The sequence below is a fragment of the Sander lucioperca genome, chromosome 11 (genome assembly GCF_008315115.2).
Source record: "Sander lucioperca isolate FBNREF2018 chromosome 11, SLUC_FBN_1.2, whole genome shotgun sequence".
NCBI classification, from domain to species: Eukaryota; Metazoa; Chordata; class Actinopteri; order Perciformes; family Percidae; genus Sander; species Sander lucioperca.
Window position 1 is genome coordinate 27,966,897 of NC_050183.1, and position 11,582 is coordinate 27,978,478.

Sequence of the window (11,582 nt, forward strand, 5' to 3'; positions counted from 1 at the left end):
TGGTTCATTTTCCATCACAACCACAACTCAGTGATTACAACCTCTCGAATCTGTCACTGCAACTTCACATATGTGCTCTCTCGCATCACAAAGTGGCCAATGTGCGCACCTCGACTTTCACAACACTCTTGACGATACATTTGGTGAAAAACTAATTTGTACCTGTGGACTTAGGCTGTGGAGCTCTGAGCTAACAGAACGGGAAAAGCCTTCTTATATACAGTCTATGGGAAAATCAGGGTTTCTATCGCCAGATGAGGGACAACTCTGTCTGGCTTATTTATGTAGCATGGGAACTTGGTGGAATAGCATGCTAGCGTTAGCTAACTAACTAGCAGCCAGCCCGCTTCTAAATAAATACATTTTAATTATCTAAACACTTTTTAACAGTCAAACTAAAACACTGGCGGTGAGCTCCACGGCCTGCAGCCGCAGACGGACCGTCATCAGTGGGTAACAGATGCCAAGTTTCGCATCCCTGCCGAGAATTGCATCCACTAGGGAAAATAATGATTTTATAAGGCAAAGTACTGTTTAAAAACTAGGCAATAGTAAATCTCTGTCATGTTCATCAATAATGATTAGGATTTTAGAAGGTTTAGAGACATCAATGTTTTATCAGACTCTGTAGTAGCATTTCCTTGCTACCTAGATGCAATTTTCGGCAGCAATGAATTCTGCAGAAATTATTGTTTCTGCCCAAGCGGGTGCAATTCTTAGCAGGGATGCACATCAGCAAAGCAAGCTCTGGTCATGGCCGGGGGATGGGCCGCTGCTACCGGATGTGGGGCTCTCCGTGTCCCGCTGGAGCTCCGACTGCAGGTCGAGGTCGGCAGCGAAGCTTTCTGGCAAAAGCAGTGTTGCTACGCTGGTCGATCCCCACTGATGACGGTCCGTCTGCGGCTGCAGGCCGTGGAGCTCACCGCCAGTGTTTTAGTTTGACTGTTAAAAAGTGTTTAGATAATTAAAAGGTATTTATTTAGAAGCGGGCTGGCTGCTAGTTAGCTAGCTAACGCTAGCATGCTATTCCACCAAGTTTCCATGCTACATAAATAAGCCAGACAGAGTTGTCCCTCATCTGGCGATAGAAACCCTGATTTTCCCATAGACTGTATATAAGAAGGCTTTTCCCGTTCTGTTAGCTCAGAGCTCCACAGCCTAAGTCCACAGGTACAAATTAGTTTTGCACCAAATGTATCGTCAAGAGTGTTGTGAAAGTCGAGGTGCGCAGATTGGCCACTTTGTGATGCGAGAGAGCACATATGTGAAGTTGCAGTGACAGATTCGAGAGGTTGTAATCACTGAGTTGTGGTTGTGATGGAAAATGAACCAGAATTAAAAAAAAAAAAAAAAAGTATACGAGTAAATGTTGCATTATAAGTTTGCAGCTGTCATTGTGTTCATGTAAATATCAATATACACATTTGTGTATTCAGAATACAGGTGTGTGAACATTTTCTACAAGTGCAAATTTCAACTTACAAGTTCAGATTTTTTTTACAAGCTCTCATGTTTTTTTTCTTTGTATGACTTCAAATTCAGATCACATGTGTGAATATTTTTTACAAGTGCAAATTTTAACATACAAGTGTGAATATGTTTTACAAGTGCAAATTTTATTTTTACAAGTGCAAATTTTAACATACAAGTGTGAATATGTTTTACAAGTGCAAATTTTATTTTTACAAGTGCAAATTAAATTTTTACAAGTACAAATTTTAACATACAAGTTCAGATTTTTTGTTCTGCAAGTTCTCACATTGTATTCTACAAGCTCTCCCTTTTTGCACCATATTTACCTTCATATATATTCCAGCTATCAGATGTGCTGTCTGTGATCAGGAGATGCAAATGCATTTTGTCTCTTGCACAAAACAATTTTAATTATTAAATGTTGCATTACGTGTTGCCTAAATTGCATGTGCACAAAATTGACTGCATGTGTAGTGTTTCCTTGCACTCGAGGACACTTTAAATTGACTGAGAGGTTTGCAGTCCCTGCACTTGTGACATTCTGCAGCTTCTATCACAGATCACATGTGAATTAATGATTATTTCTCAAACGTATGACTAAATACGTCCTGTTTTAAAATTATCTGTGGGTTGTTGATCTAAAACAAATGTCTTGTTGTGTTACAGTGAAGGTGTCTTTTGAGATAGCTAGTCGTAGAAAACACTGCTTTCATCGTAGTGTTTTTATTATTTGTATTATTCCTACTTAATAGTAGAAATATTGTCTAATATTATCATTCTCACTGTAGCCCAGTGACGGACTGGCCATCCTCTATGGTCCATTATGGGTCGCTACTGATACAAAATATATATAATAATAATAAAATAATATCAATAATTTGTCTAAGTTATTTTTCAAAAAGTTATTTTTTTAGTCGCTATCGTACGTAGAAAAACAACACTACCCACAATCCTAAGCGTTGCAACCACGTCATTGTTTGGTCCAAGTCGCTGTTTCCATGGGAATGTTTACAGTACCATGTACCCGTGAACGGCGAGAGCGAGCAACTACAATAGAAGTCTATGATAGTTTCAAAATGTTTTTTTAGCACCGAATCCATTATCACTGACCAGCACCACGATAAAAGACAATGAACCGCGGCACCAAACGACCAAAGGGGGGAGCCGAGAAAAAGAGAGAGAAAACAAAGAAAGTTGGCTTCGGGTGAAAAATATGCTAAATTAAGTGATTTATTTTCCAAACAAAAAGAGTGTGTTGCTTCAGATAATATATCCATTGACATACTATAGCTGCAACTAGTAGGCTACAGCAGTGACGGACTAGGATCAAAAAACGGCCTTTAATTGACATTTGCAACACAAGCCTATTTTCAAACCACACCAACCCGGCCATAGAAATAAAAACGTATCAGAAAGGTGTACCATTGCCATGTTAATGTAGGCAGAGAGCCAACCGCTAAATTAGTCAAGTTAACTTCATGTTCATGCCATTTTATTTCTATGCACCAACATCAGTGCACAAATGTCATAAAACATACCAAAAAACAACAACAACATAAAAAGCAAAAATGTGCCGACAACAGTTTAACATCTTAAAGCATCTGCAGACCACTAGCTAGGTGGCGGTGCTACGACATGACCCGCTCCACCACAAATACAACGGCTCCACGTTAAAGCACAGTAGCTAGTAATAATAAATAAATATATAACTACATAAATATATAAATAAATGTATAAATACATAAATAAATACATATAGAAATGCATAAATAAATACATGTAAAAAAATACAGAAATAGCCATTTATATTACCAAAATGTATTTATTTTCACTATATTTCTGCATTTTTTAAAATGTATTTCTACTTTCATTTATTTATTTATTTATTTATTTTTCCTTCTGTCATTTTTAGTCCTTCATACAATGCAGGGCCACAGTTCAAATTACAACAGTTTCACCAAAATATGCAGCTGCTAACGTTAATGGGTCAATGACGAATAAGGGTTGGCCAGATGAAAAAATTTTAAAAACTTTGAAAAAGCTTTTTTAAAGGCATCCTTGAGTTTCGTTAAAATGTATATTTTGTGTTATTGTACATTTTATTTCATTTGAAATAGGATTTTCACTTTTTTTTTTAATCAAAGTTAGGACCAAATGGACCTAAAATGTCAAGTGGTGTAACCACAAAGGAATGATTAATATTTATTATTTCATCCACTACATTGTTTGTGAGTGCACTCATACAAATATAACTCCTACTTCCAAATTTCACCCAAAAATAGATTTTATTAGGATTACTTCTAAATTTAAATTATATTTGTTATTGCAATATCAAGTGGTAACAACATTTGTTTTCTAAATAATCTTGGACAAATTGTGTAAAAAGTCTTAAACAATTGTTTCTACAGTGGAGTAGAGTATTACATTTTATCAAACATTAATTTACCTGCACATTATAATTTTTTCAAGAAAAATACTGGTTACCCCATTTGACACAAACCAGTTACACCACCTGACATGATGCTTGTAAGTGACACTAAACTCAAAGTAGTTTATTGAACTTGCCGTTTAATTTAATTTCAATGACAAATATTTACATATATTTAAAACTCATTAGATTAAATTAAACAACTAACATCTTTACAAATTTGTGTGTATGTGTGAACAGTATTTGTGTGTGAGAAAGAGGTAGATAGATCGGTAAAAGAGAGAGGGAGAAGCAAGTCTGTTTAGGGTTGTGCATGCTCTTTAACATGTTTACAGGTAAAGCGCTCATATTATGCTTTTTTGGATGTCATAGGTTTACAAAGTGAAAAAGCCCAAAGTCTTCCCCAAAGGGACTTACCATCTCCAACAGAAAACACTGTTCACAAACTGCTCCAAACAGCTCTATTGTAGTCCAGCCTTTACTTCAGAGACAAACGTGGTCACTTTGGAACACACGTTATAATGCTCGCATAGCTGCTAGCATGGCACACCCTAATACTCTGCTTCTGACTGGCTAGTAGTCCTTACCTAGGTACTGTCAGGACACGCCCTCATACTCTGCTTCTGACTGGCTAGTAGTCCTTACCTAGGTACTGCCAGGACACGCCCTCATACTCTGCTTCTGACTGGCTAGTAGTCCTTACCTACTGTCAGGGCACGCCCTCATACTCTGCTTCTGACTGGCTAGTAGTCTTACCTAGGTATTGTCAGGGCACGCCCTCATACTCTGCTTCTGACTGGCTAGTAGTCCTTACCTAGCTACTGCGCATGTGCGACTCCCAACAAAGATGGAACAGAAGTGAGATGTCTCACTCTGTAGCTAAAACAGAGAGCTCAACACACAGGGTGAAAACAGGAGCTGCAGCAATGTGCAGTACAACAAAAATATGGTGTTTTTTGAAAATTAAACCATGTAAAACTATTCTGGTACAACCTCTAAATGCAATTATTAACCTGAAAATGAGCATAATATGAGCTCTTTAACTTATTCTGGTGCAATTATCTGAATTCAATTTGATAAACTGCATTTTTTTCAATGGCATTTTTAATACTTAAGTAACTTTTTATACTTAAATGTTTTAGGTATTTTAAAGCTGCTGTTCTTGTACCACATTAGGGGTCACAGTTCAACTGCCTCATTCTATGTTATTAAATTGTTAATAAATTATTGTAACATTGCAAAGGAATGATATGGAAATTTTAATTTAAGGGTAAAACCTTTTTTAAACACTAAGTCCTTGCACTATAATGATTTAGCCTAGCCTAGCTAAATAAGCTATCTTAATAAAGTGTTGGATGAATTACCTCCACTTTAAAAAAATACAAACAATGAACACATACAAATAGTTCTAAATAGTAATTAAGTTCATATAACCTCTTGGACCAGTAACTGAACTAGTTATATTTGAAAAGATTGGCCACAAATTGAGAGGCTTGTAATAGGAGTCAAATGGTGTAACCGGTTACACCATTTGACATTTCAATGTAAAATCAAATTTGTCAGGCATTATAATGGACACATATATCAGCATATGGCCTTGGTGTAAATAATCAAACATAATTTTTACACTAAATACAAATTTTTATTCAAAATGTTTTTCAATGTTTTACTTGGGTCATACCATTTGACATGTGAACCAAAGAACTGAACTTAACCTAAAAATGTCTTATTAACTTATATTTATCAGAGAGTTATTAACCTTGTGATGCAGCAGTTATGCTGATCAGGGGTCCTTTTCTCTGATGTAACTTCCTGTCATGTGGTCTTCTTGCTGATTTCAACAAAATGGCACCTTAAATGGTGGTTACACCACTTGACATTTCAGGAAGCTAGCATGACTGACAGGATTCCCTAAATTATTAAAATAAATAAGCATAATTTTAAAATATATTATAAATATGTATAATAACATTTAATTTAGGTTAATGCCCAAGTAGTTTATGGGATCTTTTATTAAGAAATTTGACGTTTTTAAGCTAGATCAAAATTTTGGTACAAAGTGTTGACGGTTACACCACTTAGACATTTTTGCCATTAATCGCCAATTATTCTCTTAAAATTAATTAAAACCAAACTCTTTGAAATATGGCCTCTAAAAAAGTATATATTAACGTAATTTTTTTTTTTTTTTAAATTTAATGTATTTAAATTTAATTTAACCTTATAGACACAAAAAATGGGCGTCACATTATTGACCCATGTACTGTTTATGTGTCTGACATACATTAATACTTGATTGATTTATTTGAAAGTACATTATACTGTAGTCTGAAGTCTATATAAGTATTATAAAAATAATAATAATAATAATTATTATTATTATTATTATTATTGTTATTCTAAGTGATATTTGTGGCAGACCTTTTGCATTTTTTTTTATCAAGCACAGTGCAATAATGATGTGTGACCAGAGAAAAAATTCTGATTATTTAAGTTCAGTTAGTTAGTCAGGTTTAGTTAAGTGAAATAACTTGCTTAGTGCTTGAAACAATAATGTGATTATCAGTGAAGTAATTGCTGTGTGTGTTTGTGTGTTTGTACTTGCAGTTTCACAACGCCAGTATGCAAACGAGAAATCATCGAGAAAATGTTTAGATGCAATTTTGGACTAAATTTCTTTGCAAGACCTCGGTCTTCAAGAGATATGGACTCTTCTTCGAAGAAGTCCAAACAAAGGAGTGAGAGACCTTCATCTCCTGAAGACCTCAACCCTCCCACCATCATGAAGGAGCGCAGGCGAAAGGGTGAGAGCTTTTTGTCTTGTGCAGAAAACAAGCCCTCTACCACCAGGCAGCACGTACGAAGGTTTGAGAGCCCTTCCTCTTCATCTTCTGAAGACAAGCAGCCTTCTACTCCAAGGCGGAAGCAAGCATGGATAGGTGAGAGCCCTTCGTCTTCCTCTTCTGAAGATGATGAGCCCTCTACCACCAGGCAACGAGTACGAAGGTTTGAGAGCCCTTTCTCTTCATCCTCTGAAGACAAGCAGCCTTCTACTCCAAGGCGGAAGCAAGCATGGATAGGTGAGAGCCCTTCGTCTTCCTCTTCTGAAGATGACCAGCCTTCTTCCACCAGGCAGCGAGTACAAAGGTTTAAGAGCCCTTTCTCTTCATCCTCTGAAGACAAGCAGCCTTCTACTCCAAGGCGGAAGCAAGCATGGATAGGTGAGAGCCCTTCGTCTTCCTCTTCTGAAGATGATGAGCCCTCTACCACCAGGCAACGAGTACGAAGGTTTGAGAACCCTTCGTCATCATCTTCTGAAGACGACCAGCGTTCTACCACCAGGCAGCAAGAACGAAAGGATGTGAGCTCTTTGTTCTTCGTAGGCACCAACATGAAGGAGCGCAGGCGAACGGTTGAGAGCCCTTCGTCTTGTGCAGAAAACAGAGGACGAGAAATCATCAAGAAAATGTTTAGATCCATTTTTGGACTAAAATGCTTTGCAAGACCTCGGTCTTCAGGAGATATGGACTCTTCTTCGAAGAAGTCCAAACGAAGGAGTGAGAGACCTTCATCTCCTGAAGACCTCAACCCTCCCACCATCTTGAGGGAGCACAGACGAAAGGGTGAGAGCCCTTTGTCTTGTGCAGAAAACCAGCCCTCTACCACCAGGCAGCGAGTACAATGGGCTGAGAGCCCTTCCTCTTCATCCTCTGAAGACCAGCAGCCTTCTACTCCAAGACGGAAGCAAGCATGGATAGGTGAGAGCCCTTCGTCTTCCTCTTCTGAAGATGATGAGCCCTCTACCACCAGGCAACGAGTACGAAGGTTTGAGAGCCCTTCCTCTTCATCCTCTGAAGACAAGCAGCCTTCTACTCCAAGGCGGAAGCAAGCATGGATAGGTGAGAGCCCTTCGTCTTCCTCTTCTGAAGATGATGAGCCCTCTACCACCAGGCAACGAGTACGAAGGTTTGAGAGCCCTTTCTCTTCATCCTCTGAAGACAAGCGGCCTTCTACTCCAAGGCGGAAGCAAGCATGGATAGGTGAGAGCCCTTCGTCTTCCTCTTCTGAAGACGACCAGCGTTCTACCACCAGGCAGCAAGAACGAAAGGATGTGAGCTCTTTGTTCTTCGTAGGCACCAACATGAAGGAGCGCAGGCGAAAGGTTGAGAGCCCTTCGTCTTGTGCAGAAAACAGAGGACGAGAAATCATCAAGAAAATGTTTAGATCCATTTTTGGACTAAAATGCTTTGCAAGACCTCAGTCTTCAGGAGATATGGACTCTTCTTCGAAGAAGTCCAAACGAAGGAGTGAGAGACCTTCATCTCCTGAAGACCTCAACCCTCCCACCATCTTGAGGGAGCACAGACGAAAGGGTGAGAGCCCTTTGTCTTGTGCAGAAAACCAGCCCTCTACCACCAGGCAGCGAGTACGATGGGCTGAGAGCCCTTCCTCTTCATCCTCTGAAGACCAGCAGCCTTCTACTCCAAGACGGAAGCAAGCATGGATAGGTGAGAGCCCTTCGTCTTCCTCTTCTGAAGATGATGAGCCCTCTACCACCAGGCAGCGAGTACGAAGGTTTGAGAGCCCTTCCTCTTCATCCTCTGAAGACAAGCAGCCTTCTACTTCAAGACGGAAGCAAGCATGGATATGTGAGAGCCCTTCGTCTTCCTCTTCTGAAGATGATGAGCCCTCTACCACCAGGCAGCGAGTACGAAGGTTTGAGAGCCCTTCCTCTTCATCCTCTGAAGACAAGCAGCCTTCTACTCCAAGGCGGAAGCAAGCATGGATAGGTGAGAGCCCTTCGTCTTCCTCTTCTGAAGATGAGCCCTCTACCCCCAGGCAGCGAGTACGAAGGTTTGAGAGCCCTTCGTCATCATCTTCTGAAGACGACCAGCGTTCTACCACCAGGCAGCAAGAACGAAAGGATGTGAGCTCTTTGTTCTTCGTAGGCACCAACATGAAGGAGCGCAGGCAAAAGGTTGAGAGCCCTTCGTCTTGTGCAGAAAACAGAGGACGAGAAATCATCAAGAAAATGTTTAGAACCATTTTTGGACTAAAATGCTTTGCAAGACCTCGGTCTTCAGGAGATATGGACTCTTCTTCGAAGAAGTCCAAACGAAGGAGTGAGAGACCTTCATCTCCTGAAGACCTCAACTCTCCCACCATCTTGAAAGAGCACAGACGAAAGGGTGAGAGTCCTTTGTCCTTTGCAGACATCAACCTTTCTACCACCTTTAGGCAGAATGGAGGAATTGATAAGAACCATTTGCCCTGCATTGACTCATTGATTGAGACGGAGATCATTGAAAGAGAAAAGCAGCGTTTGGAGGAGGGTTTAAAACGAGAAAGAGAGAGCTGTGAAAAGATGACGAGAAAGAACCAGGAGAAGGAGAGGAAAACATTTGGTCTGCGTTCAAGATTGTACATTTGGTGGGTCAATCGGAAGATAGACAAAATTGCCAGGGACATCCAATCAACCTTTGTGGATGAGATCTACCTCCTGCGTCATGGTAAGAAAGTAAACTTACATTTTTTCACATAAAATGTCATACAGGTATATGTATAGCCTCCTTTTAGATCACAGTAGATCAGGGGTGGAACAAGTATTCAATTTCTTCACTAGTAAAAGTTCCAACAGCACTATGTAAAAAAAAGAAAAGAACTCCATTACAAGTGAAAGTCCTTCATTTAAAGTCCTAAAAAGTGAAATTATTATTCACTAAATTCATTGAAAGTAAGTAAAAGTAGTTGGAAAACCAGCCCATGTGACTAATATAGGCTAATTACATTACATTGAACCGTTACAATGAAACACACAAGGTGTGTTAATTAGAGGTGTTAGCTAAGATAGCTCTTATCTCACTTATGGCGCCAGGCCAACATATATTTTTAACAACTTGCAACAAAACAAATATGTTGACTATTTCCTTTTGGGAGGGGTGCGAGTGTACAACTGGACTCCAGACTTAACCTTTCATATGCTTTTGGTTACAGATCCCCTCAGAAATCCAGATAAAATGGCAAAAAAAGAATGGCTGCTTGACGTAAGGAGGGAGCTGGTCGTGTACAAACGCAGACAAGAATTTAAGGTGGAAAGGGAAGTGAGGAAGCAAAGACTGAAGGCAATGGAACGCAGGCAAAATGGTGAGAGCCCTTTGTCTTGTGAAGAAAACACGCCCTCTACCACCAGGCAGCAAGAACAAAGGGCTGAGAGCCCGTCCTCTTCCTTTTCTGAAGATGACCAGCGTTCAACCACCAGGAGGCAGCAACAACAAAGTCCTTTGTCCTTTGTAGACATCAACCTTTCTACCACCTTTAGGCAGAATGGAGGAATTGGTGAGAGCCATTTGCCCTGCATTGACTCATTGATTGAGAGAGAGTTCTTTGAAAGAGAAAAGCAGCGTTTGGAGGAGGGTTTAAAAAGAGAAAGAGAGAGGTGTAAAAAGATGAAGAGAAAGAACCAGGAGAAGGAGAGGAAAACATTTGGTCTGCGTTCAAGATTGTACACTTGGTGGCACCTTAACACGGTAGACTACACTACCACGGACATCCAAGTGATCTCTCGGTATCTGAGCTACCTCCTGCGTTGTGGTAAGAAAGTAAACTTACATTTTGTCACATAAAATGTCATACAGGTATATGTATAGCCTCCTTTTAGATCACAGTAGATCAGTGGTGGAATAAGTATTCAATTTCTTCACTAGTAAAAGTTCCAACAGCACTATGTAAAAAAAAAAAAAAAAAAGAACTCCATTACAAGTAAAAGTCCTTCATTTAAAGTCCTAAAAAGTGAAATTATTATTCACTAAATTCATTGAAAGTAAGTAAAAGTAGTCGGAAAACCAGCCCATGTGACTAATATAGGCTAATTACATTACATTGAACCGTTACAATGAAACACACAAGGTGTGTTAATTAGAGGTGTTAGCTAAGATAGCTCTTATCTCACTTATGGTGCCAGGCCAACATATATTTTTAACAACTTGCAACAAAACAAATATGTTGGGAGGGGTGCGAGTGTACAACTGGACTCCAGACTTAACCTTTCATATGCTTTTGGTTACAGGTCCCGAGAGAAAGCTGGATGCAGATAAATGGGCTAACATAAGGAGGATGCTGATCATGTTCAAACGCAGTGAAGAATTTAAGGTGGCGATGGAAGTGAGTAAGCGAAGACTGAAGGTAGAGAGGAAGAAAATAAATGTAAAGAAGATGGAGAATATCCCTGTGTTATGCAGCAACTCAGAAAGCCCAGATATGTTAAATCTTCCCTAAGGGCCAATGCCAGTCAAGACACACAAACTCGGACTTGTTAACATATTGGTTAGGTTCTGGCAGAGACCTTAGGGTTAGGGTTAGACCCTAAAGACAGTAGAAAGAAGAAAGTAAGGCAAGAATAGGTTGGAAGTAGTAATAAAACGTATTAAAAAAAACACAGTACAAAGAAGGAAGGCAACACTAGGGCGACAAAAGTGAAAATTTCAAATAGCCTAAGCGACAAACTTCGGAAAAAAGCAGAATAAAACTTTGAAAAAAGAGACAAAATTTTTTAAGAAGGGCGCCCGGATAGCTCAGTTGGTAGAGCGGGCACCCATATATAGAGGTTTACTCTTTGACGCAGCGGGCCCGGGTTTGACTCCGATCTGCAGCCCTTTGCTTCATGTCATTCCCCCTCTCTCTT

The 11,582-nt window shown here is 39.6% G+C and overlaps 1 protein-coding gene across 1 annotated transcript; it reads left to right on the plus strand.

Moving 5' to 3' along the window:
- The first annotated feature begins 6,605 nt into the window (after window positions 1-6,605).
- On the plus strand, window positions 6,606-11,176 carry LOC116058728 (proteoglycan 4-like). Its single transcript, XM_036007694.1, has 4 exons — window positions 6,606-8,063; window positions 8,274-8,880; window positions 10,070-10,492; window positions 10,968-11,176. Exons 1-4 carry the CDS (start codon window positions 6,606-6,608, stop codon window positions 11,174-11,176), a joined length of 2,697 nt encoding a protein of 898 aa, XP_035863587.1.
- The last annotated feature ends 406 nt before the right edge of the window (window positions 11,177-11,582 follow it).